Here is a 19029-nt window from a genome sequence, read left to right as displayed (position 1 = left end):
CAATGTTCTCCTTAAACGTACCCAAGTTAATTGACTTTCCTCCCTTTGGAAACCCAGTGTGCTATCAGTTGTTTATTATAAAGAATTTTAAATATGTAACATTTTTATTCCCCTTAGTTCTTCTGTCTTACCCTTAACTTCTTGCCCTCTGTTTCCTCAACTATAAGATGAAGTAATTCCAGGAATGTACAGAGGGCCTGGGATCAGGAAGCACCAGCAAATACCGGATAAATAGCAGCCCTGCTACTGCTAGCATTGTTTTTAGTCTTGTTACTCCAGAGTTTACAGTTTGAATCCCAAAAGCTTTCTGATAGCTAGAGTTTTGCTGGAGGTGGGGAGAACTAAAGAAGGAGTTGTAAGAGCAAAGAGAGAAAATGGGAAGATGGACTCCACCCAGGAGGGCCTTCCAGTGCCTTCCAGAAGCCACATCAACACCACTTGCGGGTTTCTCTCCACCCCAGAGAGCCGTGAGGCTTCATAAGACGACACCCTCCCCTCCAGAACCCTATCTGATTTACAAAAAAAAAAAAAAAAGGGAAATTCATCAGATGCCATTTCAGTTGGTCCCTCTGAGATTTTTAGTAAAACACTTTGAACTGTTCTTTTGATTCTCATGTCTAGATCTTGAGTACAGCAAGCTTAACTAACTAACATCTAGTTTCTTCTTGATCACGTAACAATTGAACGTCCGTGTTATTAAATGGCCAGTTAGCTGGCTTGGTTTTGAAGCATACCATTGCCAACCTCAGTCATGAAGTCCCTCTCTCAAACATTGGACCTCAGATGTGTATAGAGCATGTGGTTACCTCCCGAGATGACTAAGGATAGTACAGCATCAATACACAATACCATTTCATCAGCTTTTCATGTGCCTGGAGAAAGAGTTCTTTAAAACCTGCACATCTGGGTGCCCATGAGCACTTGTAGGTTCTAACGGTCTAGCTGGGGCAGGAAGGGCGGGGAGGTCCCCGTGGGTTTGGATCCATGCGCACGGCAGAGAGGAGCAATAATTTGTCCTTGCTCAAGGAAGGAAGTTGAAAGAAAGGGAGGGGGAAGGAGAGGGAGGGAGGAAGGAAGGAAAGAAGAGAGGGGAAAAGTAGTGGGAGGAAGGAAGATTTAAACCAGTGTTCCTGGCTTGGCTAGAAAAACATTTTCTAAACAGTGTTTTGCAGAACACTGGTCCTGTCGGTACCCCCAGAACTAGGACTTACTGGCCGGTAGGTTAGGGTACCTCCCCTTAGGTCAGGGGTCAGCAAACCTTTTCCGTAAAGGACTAGATGGTAAATATTTGAGGCTTGGACGGCCATCTGGTCCCTGTCACAACTACTCCAATCTGCCAGTGTCGCATGAAAGACACAGCCGGTGTGGAAACAAACAGGCATGGATGTTTTCCAATAAAACTTTATTTACAGAAACAGGCCCTATTCGGCTCACAAGCCATAGCTTGCCAACTCATGGCATAGGTCTTTACTAACTGCTGTGGCCACATCTGGCCAAGGTCATTGTATTCTCAATGTAGTACACCTTTTGCTGTATTCTAACAATCTCCTTTAGGACACTGCCGTAGACCGACACTATCCAATAGAACTTACAGAACTTTCTCTGACAGTGACAGTTTTCAATATCTGCGCTGTCCACTACACCAGCCAGTAGCCACACTGAACCCTTGAACTGTGGCTAGTGAGACTGAGGAACTGACATTTTCATTTTATTTAATTTTAATTTCTTTAAATTTAAATAACTATGTGGTTTTCCATTTTTTTCTTACTGCTTTTTTCCTTCTGCTTAAGACCTAACTGCATTAAGGCATACAGTAAGTTATGTTCATCTTGGGTCATTCGGTGTCTTTCTCCCGTGGTGACCCACGAAGGGATGAACTAAATCTCATCTGAACACCAAAAGATTCACCAAACGAAACAACTAGCCAGCTGCTGTGGTCTGATGTCACACAGATAAATACGGTGTCAAGAAGTTAGTTCTACAAAGCTCCTGGGGGTGGGAACAGGGCATGAGACATATACTAAAGAAGCCACAGCTTTTAAGAAGAGATGGAGCAATGGGGAGCGTCAGCTCATGAGCTCAGCCTTTTGAGCCTTTCATGATCTGTGACTTTCTTTGCAGATACAACCAGACCTCCAAAGAAAGATGAAGAAAATGGAAAGAATTACTACTTTGTATCTCATGACCAAATGATGCAAGACATCTCAAATAATGAGTACCTGGAGTATGGCAGCCACGAGGATGCGATGTATGGGACAAAACTGGAGACCATCCGGAAGATCCATGAGCAGGGGCTGATCGCAATCCTGGACGTGGAGCCTCAGGTAACACGCGGCCCCCATCAGCCTGCCTGCGTGCTCAGCCGGGCTTCTGACCTCAGAACTGCCCTCAGAAGGGCACGGGCCACGCGCTAACCTCGTAAACAGTTATCAGCAGCACAGGCCCCGGGGGCTACTGGTCTAGAGCGCGAACTGACCACCCCCTGGGCTCGGTGCACGCGCCGAGTAGTTAAGCAGCAACAGCGCTGTCATGGGATTCGTGACAGTGCCTGACTGGGTTCGTGCCTGCCAGAAACCCGACACCAGCGTGACCTCAGGGTGAGACTGGCCCCCGGTTATCCCAACAGCCACCTTTCCCCCTCAGTCCAGCTCACACTGGCCCATCAGAGCCTCTGCCAGCATCTTCTGTGGATCGGCAGCAGGGAGCTCGGATCCCAGGGCCTGGGTCTGGTCTGAAACACAGCCCGGGCTTTAGGGAGGCAAGCCTGGGTGAGCCCAGGGGATGCCCGATGGAGTGGGGCTGGAGACGCACGCTGGTTCTCAGCCTCCGCCGGCTCTTTACTGAGGATGATGCCCGACCCTGGGCTAAAACTGGGAGGGATCTGGAGAGCTTAGAGGACACAGGAATGACTGGATAATCTGTAGAGAAGTCCCAAGCTCGAAGCAATAGGAATTATTCAACTCGAAAAGGAGAAAGCCACACCTCAAACATGTAAGAAAGCCAAACATGAAAGAAAGGCCTTGCGTCAAAAATGCTGACAAGCTGGGGCGCCTGGCGGGCTCAGTCAGCAGAGCATCCAACTCTTGATCTCAGGTTCGTGAGTTTGAGCCCCACATTGGGCGTAGAGAGGACTTTAAAAAATAGCTTGTCAGCTTTTTTTTTTTTTTTTTTTTTTTTAATCTCCGAGGACAAACTGAGCAGAAGGGGGACTTAAAGCCCAGAAATGGATGTTGTAGACACCGGGGCGAGTTACAGGACAGGCTCGTCAGTGCCGCTGTGACTCCTGGGCCTGCCATTTCTAAGACCGGTCTGTGCCCTACATCCCGATCTCTTACAGATAGAATCATCTGCCCAAATAGCAGACCATCTCACCTCAAGCAGGCCCCATTGCACCAGGCTTCCCTGACTGTCCCAAACCCTGTTCAAGGGCCACCCTATGAGACTTGGTCCTCTAGCCATCCCCAAAGGGAGGACGAAAGCTGGGTCAGCAGGGTCCGTGTGACCCGAGGCCTGACAGCTCAGGCACTCGGCTCCAAGATCCTGTCGTCATGGCCAGTGGGCTCCCCGTTTCCATTTCACGGCACCTGATGGGGTTCTTGAACTTGGAATCTGGTCAAGGCAGGGAATGCCACCCAGTTTACCTGGCAGTTAACTTGGACCCATAGAGAAGTAAATATACTCCGAATCCCTCCTTACTAGGGATTGGAAAAATCTCCTGGCCAGGGGTGGCTAGAGGCAGAGTCTCAATCCTGGGCCTGGTCTTCACCATCCTCCCCTTGGGTTCCACACTGGTCTTCACCTGAACGTCGTTCTCTGCTGGTAGTAATGTCTAGCAGTATGCTGGCTGCCGGGCCCCGTGGCGCCCCTCCGCATTAGCCAAGTCCACTTTCGAGGGCTTGCTGTCCTCCTGGCGCCCGGCTCTCCCCGCGCCCTTGCCCAGGCACGCATCACTCTGCACTGCCAAGCGGGACACACCGCGCGGCCTTATCAGGACAGCCCCAGCGGTCACTCCAACGAGTGGCACCGGCCACCAGAGCGCCACTCACCTCAGGCTGGGCACTCTCCCTGCTCCCCTGACTGCTGGCTGAGCTCACTGCATTCCTCTCTCCCAGGGCCCCCCAACCCCTGAGGGTAGCAACAGGGATCGCCCAGGTCCTGCTCCTCTCATTGGTCTGGTGGACTACACTGGCCCCGTCTAGACTGAAGTCCGGTCCCGCTCCCACGCAGACTTGGTGCTTGGACGTGCAGCTGCAGATGCCCATGGGGTCTGCACCCTCTAGGCTTTGCCCTCGGGCTGCCCTGCCTTCAGCCCCCTCTCTCCCCGGGCTGGACCAGGCCGGCGCCCTGCCTGCTGGATGCCCGGCTCCAGGAGGCTCTGCCCTTAGGACGCCTTTCTCCTCGCCTTTTCCCACCCCAGCTTGTCTGAGTCCCACCCCCGGCCCCCACTGTATCTCACGGAAAGCTTGACTCAGCCAGCTTGTATGGAGCACTTACCCTATTCCAAGCGTTGTGTCAGGAGCTTAGAATACAAATAAGAAGCTGGTGAGGATGAAATTCATCCCTCGATGTACATCAATATCTCCCTAATGGGAGAAATGCCATGTGGTATTCTCAAGCCTGCTCACGTCTGCCACCGCTGACCTGTGGGGAGACCACCCGACACTGGTGTTCGGCTCACTGAGTTTGGATCTGTTATTTCATGCTATCTTAGCTTATTTTAGACAGGTCAGGCCAAATCGAACCCATGTCTAATACTATATGTTAAGACGCTGTGGTCCAACTTTAAACTTAGAGGGCCACAGTAAAGAAGATTAAACTAGAAGCAAACTAGTAACCTAGCTTCTTTTAAAATGAGAACAGGATGTGTTCCTACCGTGCTGTGTATTTTGCAAGCACGAGTACTCTTTCCCGACTCCTTGGAACCCTGAGACAGAGGTATCAGTATCAGCTTTCATAGATGAAGAACCAAGGCGTAACAAAACTGTGACTCGAGCAAGGTTTTACAACCACCCAAAAGTGGGGTTAGAACTTGGACAGCGTTGGTCTGGGCTTTGGTTTTCGTACAGTTGGCCCCAGACTCCTTTCACTCTTCCATCCTGGAAGAGGTGACCCTGGGAATCCTTAAGCTTCTCCACCTTGTATATAGTCGTAAGATTTAAATCTTTTTTTTTTTTTTTTGTAATGTTTAGAAAAATTGATAAGGCAGTCAAAGCCGAAGAAGAAATATAGAACTTCTTTCTCATGGAAATACAGCCCTGACTGTGAAAATAATCTGTGATAGCGCCAGGGTATCACCGAACCTTACCGTGATGGTTTTTTAGTTTTCAGATTTTAATTTTATTCTGGTTTATCCATTTGCTGCTTTAAAAAGTTCATAGTAGCAGAATATTTGTGGATTTGTTCTTGCCCAGAGAGGGAAAGGTCGTCCACAAGGGGTAGCCAGGGTAGCTGCAGTCTTGTTAGGGATCTACGCTTGGAAACAAGAACCAGGGTCTGAGCCCGGGGTTGTTTTGTGAAAGCTGATCTCTGGGGTCACTGTGCTCTTCCTTAACCCCTTAACATTTTTGTACAAAATGACTCAGACACTTTCCCTTATGTACTTTATAAGTTTGCAGAACAGATCGGTCTTCAGGATATCTGCATCATAGATACTTGGTCAAATCTGTTTTCGTTCCTTACAGGGGGTAACCAGGGATGAACTGTCGGCCATATAGGAGCCATAAAATCAATTTGTCTCCACAGAAGAGAACTAAAAACTTAAAATGTTAAAATAATGGTGCTTTGGCTGTTTGAATCCGTCTTTTCAGCGATCTTTGTAGACTCTCCCTCCTCTCTAGGATTCAGAGACCTTCCCTGTGAATACTGACAGATTTGTGTCTCATCTTCAGTCAGAAAGGAAGAGGGTTTAGAGACCTCTTGAAGTCCTCCATTAACAGCTTGAGGGAAGGGAATCCTTGTGAAGCCATTCTAGTTGCTGTCCCTCAAGTGACCCTGGGCCTCGGGCAGGCTGAGACTGCTCCGAAGCCCCTGCTGGAGACCCGTAAGTAGAGTTTGGGGACACAGCCCTTCTGGAACCACTGAGGAAATGTGTGGTGACTCTGCTGAAGATCGGAGGGCTACCAGATGAGAAAATCTCAGTCCCGATGTGAGGGGTCTTTTCATTTTTGAAAATGTGACAGAAAAAAAAAAGGAACATAGGCTAGAAATCGAAAATCAAAGCCCCGAAAAGGCTCCCGTAGCTACTGTGATTGGCATGCGGGTTGGCTCTGACCCTCCCGGCAGGCAGGATGTGGGGGGGGGAGCTCATCCTGGATCTCCTAGAAGCACACCAGTTCTTCCCTTGGAATTAACTAAGGGAAGAGAACCGGGTTCTTGGACACAAGAGGCACGGGGCCGGGGGACGAGCACAGCCTTCAGTGACCGCCATGTGCAGTAAGTGTGGAATGGCCTCCGTATCCAGACGGATGAAGGCGAAGGGCCCGCGTGCCGCGCAGAGAAGGGGAGCGTGCTTTCGGGTGTTGCAGTACGATAGCAGGTTAGAACTGCTATTAAGATAATTAAGATATTATTAGAATTAAGATAATTCAAGGAATTGGGTGGCTGGCAGGCTGGGGCCGCTGAGCAGAGAGAAGACCACTTCACGCCTGGGGTGTTCTCAACTTCACCCATGGGTTCCATTCAGCATCGCGGCTGTGCGAACCTCCCGTCCAGCCCTCGGGTAGTCAGGGACGGAAGCAAAGGGAGGAAGCGTGCACTGGAAAATCCAACCCGCCTAGCCGCCTAGAGGCTGGCTGTGGGTGGATGAGGCTACCTTCTGTCTCCACGGACCCTGTAGCCTCCTGATCAGTGAGCACAGGAAGAATGGGGGGCGGGGGGAAGGCCCAAGATAATACTGACAAAAAGGGTTTCTAAAGGAAGATTCCCCGTTAAGCTCAAGCGAGCTATAGATGCACTTTTCCAAAGTCTTCAATCACAGAAGGGTTGGCAAAGAAATTGCCAATTACCTCTGTCAAACATGAACATAGGCAGGCTTGAAGAGCTTTCTCAGAGGGGAGTGTGACGTTCACAACTGAAGCACTGTGATCTGACAGGTGACACGGCGTGCCAGGCTCCCGTAGCCCCCAAGGAGCGCCTGGGTCACAGAGATTCAGAAACCTAATCCCAGCGCACGTGAACCTTGCACTAAACCTTTAGCATCCTGATGGTCTCTCCCGAGCCTGTATATTCAGAGGCCGGGAGGCTCCCTTTAGCCACCAAGCCCAGTGCCCAACAGTCGAACATTTTCTGCCAGTCATTCGTGCCACTTTTACGTTTTCATTTCAGCATAAAGACCGTTTATGCGAGGTGCTGTGTAGGGCATGAGGGAGGCGACCGAACAAGACCCAGCCCCTGCCGTCGAGCTCACCGTCAGGTGTCCAGGCGCTTGCATGTGTGGCGGGTACCCCGGGGGGAACCGGGAGGGGCGCCTGACCTGGCTCTGAACTCACAAAGGACTAAGACAAAAGAACACCAGTGCCAAGTGCCGAAGGCTCACTCAGCCAAGCCAAAAGGGAGAATGGGGACAGAGGGTCCAGGCAGAGGGAGTAGTAAGAAAAAAAGCTGGGAAACCAGAGAGAGCATGGCCCTTTCTGGAACTGGAAGTAGTTCAGCAAGGCCAGTCCACAGAGGGGGAGGGGGTGAGGTAAGCACAGACCAGCGCAGGAGGGAGGGAGCCAGCATTTATGCTAAGGAGTGGACATTCTATCCCCAGGCCAAGAGGGAGCCCTGGAAGGGTTTGGGGCAGAGCAGCAATACAGTGGGATTTGCCACGCCAAAAATCGATCATTCTAGCGGCGGGCTTTAGTACAGAGGCAGAGCGACGCGTCTAATGGCTACCACGGTAAACCAGGCAAAAGAGGGAGGAATAGGAATAGGGCAAAGCGAACGATGCAGATAACAGAATAGACACGGTACATGCTCGTATAAAGGACAGCAAGGTGTCCTTCACACACACACACACACCACCCCCACCCCACCCCCTGTGCAGACAAATCAGTGACACGCCGGTCCCTCGTGAAGTGTGTGCCTGCGGACGCTGGGGTTTTGTTCTGTGGCGGGGAGGCCACAAGCCCTGGGAGGCTTGCGTCCTCATGCGGGGAGCTGACGAGTAAGCCCGTACCAGAATCCAGTCCTGGGGCACAGCGCCCCAGCTTGGCGCTGCGTCCCTGCTCACAGGGAGCTCGCGCTGTCCCGGGTGGTCATGCCTGGGGGGGGAACTGAACCAGCCTCCGAGCCCCCTCCTGTGGGCCTGCCAACTCCCTGGGGCCTCAGAGCACCTGTAGTGGCTCCGGCCTCCAGCCCTGGACCAGGTCTCTGGGCCACCCCGCGGCCTTTGGGCAGGGGGACGCAGAAGGCCTGGCAGTGCCCGGGGCCGGGGCGTGCTGGCCCCGTTAGCTATTTGAACATGAAGCTGTGGTGAAGCAGGCTGTAGATCGGGGCAGAGCCAGCCGCTGGCCCGGGTCCACCCGAAGTGCATCGCCTCGCCACTCCCGAGGCGGGCTAGCGTTCACAGGCAGGCTTAAACGAACATTAGCCAGCGCAGTCGGTGTTGACCTTTCTGAAGAAAAGGCAGTCCGACTGATTCAGGAGAGTCATAAGAAATGTCTGGTCTGGGGCGCCTGGGTGGCTCAGTTGGTTGAGCGGCTGCCTTCGGCTCGGGTCATGATCCTGGAGTCCCTGGATCGAGTCCCGCATCGGGCTCCCTGCTCGGTGGGGAGTCTGCTTTGCCCTCTGGCCCTACCCCCTGTCATGTGTTCTCTCTCATTCTCTCTCTCTCAAATAAAAAAAAAAAATGTCCGGTCTGTCCCCTTTTACTCACTGGTGGCCATTCTCCATCCTCGGGAAGGAAAGGAGTCCGAGGGGTTACTGAGACGCCTCGCCAGAAGTGAGTCACGGGCCCGTTCGGGCAGACTCGGTGACAGCCGCACCCCTCGCTCTGGGTCTCAGTCTCCCGTGTGTTCCGTCCGCAGGCGCTCAAGGTCCTGAGAACCGCCGAGTTTGCGCCGTTTGTTGTTTTCATCGCCGCGCCCACCATCACTCCGGGTCTGAACGAGGTAAGGCTCTGCGCGTCCGCTGCCCGCTGCAAGGACCGCCCCCCACCCGCCCCCCCGGGCCTTCTGTGCTCCGGACCAGAGCCCCGTCCCAGGCAGCTGGCCAGATGGAGGGGCGGAGGCTGGCCGGGCCCACTCCCTCCCAAAGGCACCGGGGAGGAAAGGCGCCACCCCCAGGCCCGGCTCTAGGCCAAAGAGCGCTTTCCGGGGAGAGAACTCTAAGGAAGCCAGGACCTTGGCCCGAGGGCCCCCGAGGCAGCCTCTGGAGTGGGACCCACGCAGGTCCCCGGAGACCGCCCCACCCAGAGACGAGCTCTGTCCCCTCTCGGGCCAGCTCAGCACCCACTGACTCCGAGGGCCTTCGTGGCTGGGCGGACGCTGAGGGAGTTTCCGTGTGTCTGGTAAGAGTGTGGGTGCCCACCTGCCGTAGGCTCACTCTTGAGGCTCCTGCGCAGGGTTATCCGTTGCTTTGGCTGGGCCCACATGCCAGCAGAGGGCTCTCGGCTCTGTTCGGTGATCACCCCCCTAAACCCTCCAAGCTAGTGACAGTACAATCAGGCCTTGGAAATGGCACTCTGTGTACCTGTAAGGAAGAGTCAATCTTTACACGTGCAGGTTACTCATCTTTTCAGTCGTTCTTTTGTGTCCTTTCATTTGCATGAGCTCTACTTTCCTGTGTTCGTTAATACACCAGCATGCCCGAAGCCCCGCACTGTGCTTAGCGCTTTTCCTTTGGGTGCTGTGTATTTTTCTTGAATTATCATTGCTTTTTTTGTTTTTGTTTTTTTGCCTGTTTTCCTGCCCTTTTACTAACTTTCCACAGCTGCCAAAATGGTGCAGAAAACTGCCCGTAAGTACCAGCTAGGAGGTGATGAAATACAGCCTCGTTTTCTTCCCTAGATTTAGAATGTAGACCCTCTCTCCCCATAAATCCTGGCTTTGGCTGTTAGAATAGAGGCATTTTGTTTTCACTGAGTTGAACCCTGCTGGTGCGTGAGGCAAGCCCGCAGACGGGCTGTTGCCAAGGAGGAAACCCACGAATATAGTTTCCTCTTATACGGGCCTTAAGAGGAAAGCGCTCTTTTTCCGTAAAGAGAATTCCAAAAAAACTGATGCCATCAGCCGTAAATTTTCTCGAATGTTTTCATCATAAACTCTGCTGGTGCTTTCTGAAGCCCGGGCCTGGGTTTCCGTGGAATCCTCTAGCCCAGAGAGTGACGTTCTGGGGAACTGTATCTTCTTGCAAGGGCAGGAAGCGCTCCCGGCCTCGGACGAATGAGTGTTTCCCAAAACGGGGCTTTTGTGTTGTTTGCGGTAAAGTAAAGCCACAGTGAAAATACTATGCTCTTTAGGCGCCAGTGGAGAGTGTGTTGATAGGACCTTAGAAGGTGGTGATTAACTGAGGTCTTATCTACGCCGTAGCCATTAACAGCCAACATCCAAGCACATGATGCCCTGCTGTGACATCCCAGTAGAAGGCGACCAAACACGGAGGACACTCGTTTCAGAGCGTCCTGATAGAGCAGATGGAGCCCCAGCTTCCCTGCTGTCCATGCCCCCCCGCCACGGTGCCACCATGGGATCGAGTGACCTCACTTTCGATCCCTCTCCAGAGTTGCACCCACAGACCGGGGCTCTTCAGGAAGGGTTTCTCACAAATAATGGATGGGCCTCAGAGAAGAGGAGGGGTCCTAAGCCAGCTGTGGGCACCACAGCTCCCAAGTTCCTGAAGGCACTGCATCCTTTCGTTTTTCTGGAGGGGCGTGTGTGTCATCTCGGGACTCCATTTCCTAGTAGTGTAGCTTTCCGTCTTGATGATGGATTTAACACTCCTCAAACCCTGTCATGGCCAGTGTTAGCCAAGTGCTTGTTCTTTTAAGGAACATCTAGTAAGCGCTTACTGTGTACACGGCGCAATGCCAAGTGCTGGGCACAGCGATGACAGGGCACACGGGACAAGCTGACGCTCTAGTTGGGGAGAGAGATGCTAATCAGACAAGCAGGTATGAATCGTATCTCCCTGTATGTGTAAGTCTCAGCCCGACATCTGACCCACCTGGTGCTGGGGGAGATGGGGGGGGGTGTTGACTTAGGAGTTCTCTGGCTTCAAATTTGAATTCGTCCCTTGAAAGTTCAGCGTAACAGTATCCGCCCCGTGAAGACCCAGAGGCCGACTTTCTGGTGGCCCTTAAGGGATCCCAGTCTTGAAAGAACTGCCATCCTGAGGCTAAAGTGAAACTCGTGGGACAGACGAAGGACCCCGCAAGGCCGCCTCCCGTGGGCTCAGCCTGGAGAGGACTCTCCAAATCTGCAGCAAGACGTAGGAGTGGAGGAAAGGCCTTCCCTGCAGCAGAGCCCCCGAGAGCTCGGTAGCTGCTTTTCCCGCAGAGGTTCGGGTCCTCCTACCCGGCGCCCCGTGTCCAGCCGTCTCCAGTGTAGACCGCTGCGAGGGGGTTCCTCAGATGCGGCTTGCCTTGGTCGCTGAGAAATGGCCTCATTTCATCCATTATTTGTAACACCCAAAAAGCTTTTTGCCTCTGGCATCCGCTGCTGTTGAGTGTGGGCCATTAGATGTAATTGAATTCCTGGAACACGTTGGACCTCGAAGGAGAAAAGGGGAAAATACAACTTAATTTGTTGGCCAGAGGCAGCGGCTTCTTGGTGCAAACGCAGCGGGGCTCCGGGGCCCAGTGCTGGTGCGTGCAGAGGGCCGAGGGAGGTGCGGGGTGCCAGGCGTGGGGGCGGGGCAGCGTGTGTGCCCAAGACGGTCCGGTCTCTCTGGTCCGGGGGTGGGGTTGGGGGCCCTGGAGCTCCTGTTGCAGGGGGAGCCGGCGGGCTGCAGGCCGTTCCTCTGTAACCCTGCCATCCCGGGACCCACTGTCACCTCGGTCACGAAGCAGACTTGGCCTCGTACCCTGATGCAGCACATCAAGGTTTGGCCTTGACCGTGTCTGCCCCTGGGAAGAGCAGAACTGTGGAAAGAGAAAGAATCCGACTGACTTCTGTCCCCTCTTTGCTCCTCCCTCCCCCCCCCACCCTCCATCCCCTCACCCTTTAGGATGAGTCTCTCCAGCGCCTGCAGAAGGAGTCCGATATCCTACAGAGAACATACGCACACTACTTCGATCTCACAATTATCAACAATGAAATTGATGAGACAATCAGACATCTGGAGGAAGCCGTTGAGCTCGTGTGCACAGCCCCGCAGTGGGTCCCGGTCTCCTGGGTCTATTAGGCCTCTCCCCAGCTAGCTACCTGATGCCTACCCGGGAGCCACCTCATCCGTGGAAAAGCCTCTTTGTTATCGGCCTTGTGTCAGCAGGTCATGGTCCCTAGAGACTACCTAGTTGTAGTGTGACCTCCATTTATAATTATTGTCATGTCCGAATAGATAGGAGGAGAAAAACAATTACACACTAATTTAAAGAGACAGTATCTTTTTTAATCAGTTCTCCTAAACTTTAATAAAATGTATCTTTAAATGTATGTATTATTCAATCCTTTGGAATGTTATATTTTTGGAAATCATAGCTTTTTATTTCCAAGGCCCCTAAAAACTGCACAAAATAGATGCTGCTTTCTATAATCTATTTTAATAATAAACAATGATTCTGTTACCTTGACTGGGGGTGGAACACTACATTCTTTTTAGAGTCTGATTTTATGGATTGGAATAGCTTTCTTTCCTTTATTTATTTGAAATAATCAGTCTAGTGATTACAAAACAGTCATAAATTTTTAAAGGCCTTTTTTCTTTTTTTTTTAGACTAGTTTTTTTTTTAAGTCCTTTATGTAACATCCAGATAATGTGATACTGTCTCTTTGAAGCACCCTGTAAACCTTTTAGAGATTTGAAGTTGGGTCTTGACTCTTAATGCATGTGGACAGTCGCGAGCGTTTATGCTGTCGGTGTGTCTGTGTTGGACAAAACAATCTGTAATCTACAGCAAAGTACATTCCGTTCACGGGGCACACCCAGGGGAATAAGAATAAAATGCTATTATGACTAAGTTGTAAACCTATGCACATCCCTTGCATTTCGGGCAACTTTATAAAAAAAAACTGATTTTTATTAATAATAATCATATAGTGAAATGTGTTTGTAATTTTGTCTCAATTTAATTTGTTGTAAGGTGGGAGGGGGAGTTGCTGGTTTCACCATTTCAGATCTGTGTTGTCTGAGAGTATTAACGTTTTAATTAAGCAAAGAAATGAGGATTTTTAATATGTATGTAATTGTTTTAAAGCACCCATTTTAAGAGAATATACTGTGCAATGAAGAAACCAGTTTAGGCATTTGCTATAAACTGAATTATTCCAAAAGAATAATCTATAACAGCCCTGTAAATTCCTTTAAAATGATAACTAACAGGACAGTTTGACCAATTTTTTTTTTAAATATACTTCCTTTTATGTGTTCAATAATTAAATGCCTTTGGGTCCTTCATTTCATTATAGATTTGTTCAGGTTTACAAGCCGATGATCTTTTAGATAATCCTTTAGATGCTCATTGAACCATGGAAGGCCCAGGAGTGACCCTCAGTTGGCAGGACAACACAACACTCGGCCAGAGCACAGCTTGGACCTCGTCTGGCTCCCAGAGCGCAGTGCGCCCGAGGGCCACCGTGTGCTGGAGGCCGTCTGGGGTGGCTCCTTCCTCTTGCTATCTCCCTTGGCACAGGAGAACCATCTGTCCTTGTTGCTTTAGAGACATTAACCATCTCATCGCCCTTCCACGAGGTCCCATTCTTCCAATCCAGGAGATGCAGGCGAGGGTTTTCTGACTCTTGGCCGGAGGTCAGTGGAATATTCTTCATTAGAGTGGCAGGGTGTGAAGTGGTTCCGGTAACCTGGGATCCTTGAGGCAATACCATCCGGGTCGCTTCTTGTCGGTTAGATGGCCTTGTCGCTTTGTGCCTTGGCAGGATGTGCAGGGCGGCTTCTGAGCTGCACAGGTTGAAGGACCGCACACAAAAGGCAGTTGTAGACTCCTTTTCGGGTGTCCCCCTCCCCTCCCACCGACTCTTCTTAAAACGGTGATTCTCTCTCTCTCTCTCTCTCTCTCTCTCTCTCTCTCTCTCATGTCGTCCTTTGTCAGTGACCGGATGAGTTTGCAATTTCCCAGGTGTTGCGGGAACGGCTTCTGTTGAAGCCCCCCAGCAGGGGGACCAAACCGCCAAGCCAGAGACACCCTGGATGGAGAAGAAACCCCCCGAGTTGTTCGGAGCTGTGTTAGGATTGGTTTCAATCTAACCAACACCAAATCCAGGCAGTCATTCCCGTGATGGTACTGACCACAATGCGGGCTCTTCTCAGTGTGGAAGCGCCCGCTCTACCTCTCTTCCAGTGAAGCACAAAGAAAAATACAGCTACCACGTGGGGAACACCAACTCCCTCCCTCTGCTAGAAACGCCCACAGCCTGTCTCAGGCGCTTGGAGGCCACATCTCCAGAGATGCTGAGGATGCCCTTCTTAAGCCACGTTGGCAGAGGTGGATCAAGCAGAAGAAGAGCAAAGCAATGCCAGTTTCAGTGTCTGTGGCCCCAGGACTGAGAAGCACTTAGCGCTCGACCGGAGGCACACAGGCGGGCACCACGCTCGCCCCGTGCGGGTGGCCAAAGCCCGGCCCCCAGAACTCGTCCTGGCCGAACCTCTCAGGGCGCTCATCGGCTCCATTCCACTCACACAGGCCCTTCTCGAAAGTAATGTCTTTACGACCCAGCAGAAAATACTTAAATTCAGAATAATCCCCGAGCAAAACTGCTGCTACATCACACTCATCCACTAAGCAAGCAAATTACTAAAAAGCGTCTTCACTGCTTCCGTCCCATCAGCAAAATCACTTTTTCCCCCCATTTTAAAGACCGGAGCAAATGATTACAATTACCAAATCTTATCACTGGTCAGTTGAGCCATATTCCGGAGGGTTCCCACCCCCCACGGCAAAAAAGGGGCTGTTTTTAATATGCGGGATCATTCGTTATGAGGAAGGGTCCTGATTTTTTTTAAAAAGGTAGTAGTTCCTTTGCACGAGCAGCCTATTCAGTTTTAACACTAAAAAGGAAAATGTCACTCATTTCAATTCATCTGGAAGTTTCCTCAGTGTCAAGATAATATGGTAGCTTTTTAAAAGACAATTAAATGTATCTCCTGTCAGATAAGATGGTTTAAAATATTGCCTCAGAGAAGAAAAGAAATGGGTGACCTACTTCTTGCTACTTGCATTCAGAGCCCATCCTTTTGGTGGCGGGTTATCTAAAGAGAATGAAGAGCCTGCGCTGCACGAAGGACCCAGCAGTTGCTCCTCTTCCCCACGTCCAGCCCCAGCTCCCAACGCCGGGCGGCCCGTTGGTTGCAGCCTCAGTGCCTCCCCACCCCCCCCACCCCCCCACCCCCGGCGATCTTAGGAAAGCCTCTGATCTCATTACTGCAGAGAGGGCTTGTTGCTTTTCAAATCGTTCGTGGTTACCTGTTCATCAAGGCTTCGAGTTCATTCCTTGAAAAAGTCTAGTCAGTTGAGCCACCCTCGGGGAAACGGGACAGCGGAGATGCCCAGAGTGGACGCGCCCCTTGGGGACAGGCAGCCCAAAAGCAAACTCTCTTGTCTCCCACCGATGTGATGTCCTTTTCATTTCAGGTCAATCTCTTGGGCAAGAACATGCTGCTAACGCTAGCAGGAGGATTTTCTCGTTAATAAATTCTTAATTATACTGCCTCCCACACAGCCACCCTTGGAAAGGGAAGGCACCTGGCAATGGGCATTCCAAAACAAGCCGCTTCCAGTCCCCATCCCTCCTCCTCCTTGCTTCCTATCATCAAACGCAAGCGTGTGTGTTGGGGGGCGGGTGAGGAGTCTGTTTTTCCAGAACTGAACACAGCTTCCTAATTCCATCCTCTTCACAAGGGCTTAACATACTGAGGCTGATTACGGCCTGTCATAGACTAAGGGTCCCTGAGCGCCTCTCTCTTGTTCTGCGCCTCTAATTCTCTTTGAAAGGCATTCTGCTTCTTGACGCAGCTTGCAGAAGGGCTACAAGCTTTCATCATGAATCATTTCCGTTGGTAGAACTCTTCCTTTTCTTACCCCTTTGGAAGTAAGGTTTTCCTCTCCCTTTGAGCTCTCCGGTTCAGGGACTGTGCCCATCAGGCCTACTCCATTGGCTTGGCCCCCGCTCACTTACGGTTTGCCTTAAACTTGGACTCTCGGAGGTCTCGGGTCTTCGGGCTTCGTGAGTGAAGTCCGGCTGCGGCCCGCATCCAGGAAGCGGAAGAAAGGGACACGAAGGGTATGTTCACCGGCCCCCCATCCCTTTCATCTGCTCTTTCTCCGCCGTTCTTTGGCCACGGAAGGTGGGCAGACCGGGGCCCACGGGGGGTTCGGGGAGGGGGGCCACGCCACCTCTAGGACAGGCACTGCCAAGTCTTAGCCCTTCGGAGGCAGAAAAAATCCAGCACGCGCCCCCCCACACACCTCTCACCTGACCCTCCATCAACCCTCTTGAACCTGTGCAAATGGACTGAGCAAAAGAAAACGGAGAGAGATGTTTGTCACCACACAAGAGACCCCGTTTCTGGCCCCAAGCACAACTCTGTAGCGATGTATGCTCAGAGAGCAGGTGTTCGGTCCCTTCCCTCTGGCCTGCGGCCAAGGGACCGAGCCCGTGCTCCCCGCAGGAGAGGCCTGGGGCTGACGGCTCGGGGCATGGGGGACGTGCAGCCTCTTACAAGGAGTTCGCTTGGGAGCAGAAAGGGGCGCTCCTCCACAGGGAGTGGCCCCACCTCGTTTTCATTTTGAAGAGACCAAGAACTGGGGGAACGGACCTCCAGTCTCAGCTGTGTCCTGGCATGACGCCCGGGTGGGCAGGTGGCAGCGGGGGGGGGGGGGGCCGGGGGGGCAGGCCGGACCCATGCGGAGGCCACGCCGCCCTCACGTGCCGAGGCCACGCCATCGTGTTCAATGGCAATGCAGGTGTGTCGCCCTTCAAACTCAGTTCTGGGGTTGTTTTGCATAAAGTTTTGCCACCGTGTTCTTTTCTCTGTATGTATAATTGCCTTTTTATAAAAGGTTTTGAAGTATTGTCTCAGTGATAAAAAGACAGCGATGTTAACAGTTGTTGTATATTTCACCATTTCCGATTGTAAGTATTTGCAGGGTACAGCGAAGCCTTAGCGCACAAGAGCATTCGTGCAGGAGGGCTCCTTCAACACCCAGGAGGTGAGGGGATCGGAAAGGTTCGGATTCTCTGTAAATGTCCCGCTTTTCTTTCTGTGTGTATCTATTTACATGCCTTAGCACACACCCTCCCGCCCTGATCCCTCTGCCCTGTCACTGGAACGACCGGGCCGCCGTGCACGGCCAGTTACAGTATAGACCGATGGAACCCTCAGCAGTTATCTCGTGTGACAGGGGAGGAAGAGAAACTCCATAGTATTCTTTGTAGAATATACATACCTGTAGGATGCTGTGTAATGGGAAACCATAGAATTGGGCTTTTGTCATTTCAAAGTTGGAGAAATGTATGAATAAAATGTATAAAACACGAAAAGGCACTGGTCTCCTCAGATTACAGGCCACACAGCTGGGCGGGGGGGGGGGGGGGGGGGGGGGTGGAGACAGACCACAGGAGGATTAGAGGGACAAGGAGTTCCTCTCCAGGGTTTAGCCTCACAGACCTTCCCACAAATGCGCGGGGGCGGGGAGGGGGGAAGAGGACGGACACCTTGTGGGGGCACGGAGAGCAACCTCCCCCCTCTCTCGGGGGAGCACATCCCTGGCTCGAGGGCCTCCCTGGCAGTCAGGGTCTAAAGCAGAGCTGGCACAGACTGCGTCCTGAGAGCAGTTCAAGTTTAGTCGCTTGTACTTGGATGCGGATTTAAAATAGCTTCGGGTTTAAAAAAAAAGGAAAAAAAAATCAGCTCCCAGAAATAGAAGTCTAAATTGATCGGGGCGGTGTAGGCGCCCAGCATGGAAAGCACGTCTCTTGTCTGATGTCTGCAGAGAAAGCCTCAGGAGGAAGCCTGCTGCCCTTGGTGTGCAGTGGTTTGCTTTGGTCTCTGGCTGGAGTCTGGGATGCGGCCCCTCGCGTGCCTCAGTGACCTACTCTCCACCCTCCTTTCCCTGGGCTCTGGCCCAGCAAAGGACCCTGGTGGCTTCAGACAGCCACACTTGCGTGTGTCCAAACACGCACACCTCCAGAAATAGCCCGGGCCCAACATGCTCATGTGGCTCGTGCCAAAGAAACGTAAACTAGGAGGGATTGTTTGCTTTTCTCAAGAAAACTTCCCCCTACCAAAAAAAATGTATAGAAGAGTCGAGATCACATTCAGACACAAGAGGTTGAGCCCCTGGCCTTTTGACTCCGGGAAATCCCCAGTCATCTTTCTTCAGATGGCTTAGCTCAATGCACAGAGGACCAAAAGCCCAACACCAGCATTAAGCTGATTTTCTGTACTTCGTGGCACTGAAAACACATCGAACAGGCCAATACTTAGCTGGCAGAAATGAATAGAAACACGTATTTCTGTATTTTCCCCAGTTTACTGTAATATGATAAGCTGAATAAATAACACTAGGTATCATTCCATGAACGACTGCAGCAGAGAGGGGGGCATCTACAAAAACAGGGCAGCCAGACTGGTGCAGGGTAGTAGACCGTGACCTTGAATAGCCTGAGGGTAGCAAGCCCCCTGAAGGACAATGTAGTAGTGAAAGCTAGCAACCCAGCCAAAGGCCAGGGGTGCTCCAGGAAGAATGTTCCAAAAGGTGGCATCTGACTTTCTTTCTCAAGGAATGAGCACACAGGACATGGGCCTGCAGATGAAATCCCACACTTAGGGCAGTGTGGGGGCTCCTGCACCCACCGCGTGCACCTGCCCCCCACACCCCATCTTAACCTTTCAGGGAGGGGCGCCCAGAAACAGTTTGGCCACAGACGCCTC

The 19029-nt window shown here is 51.7% G+C and overlaps 1 protein-coding gene across 3 annotated transcripts in view; it reads left to right on the top strand.

The window, feature by feature from the left end:
- Positions 1–17630, top strand: part of CASK (calcium/calmodulin dependent serine protein kinase) — a 346878-nt gene extending 329248 nt beyond the window's left edge. For all 3 annotated transcript variants that reach the window (XM_035003264.1, XM_035003263.1, XM_035003270.1), the window contains 3 exons: positions 2122–2324; positions 9009–9092; positions 12148–17630. In XM_035003264.1, coding sequence (XP_034859155.1) covers positions 2122–2324; positions 9009–9092; positions 12148–12324 — 464 coding nt within the window. In that variant the 3' untranslated portion in view covers positions 12325–17630. The remainder of the gene's footprint in view (positions 1–2121; positions 2325–9008; positions 9093–12147) is intronic.
- Positions 17631–19029: the final 1399 nt, after the last annotated feature.

Source organism: Mirounga leonina, unplaced genomic scaffold (assembly GCF_011800145.1).
Source record: "Mirounga leonina isolate KUSES-001 unplaced genomic scaffold, KU_Mleo_1.0 Mir_101609, whole genome shotgun sequence".
NCBI lineage: Eukaryota > Metazoa > Chordata > Mammalia > Carnivora > Phocidae > Mirounga > Mirounga leonina.
Note: the sequence above shows the minus strand (reverse complement) of the source record. Positions and strands in the feature narration are given on the sequence as shown.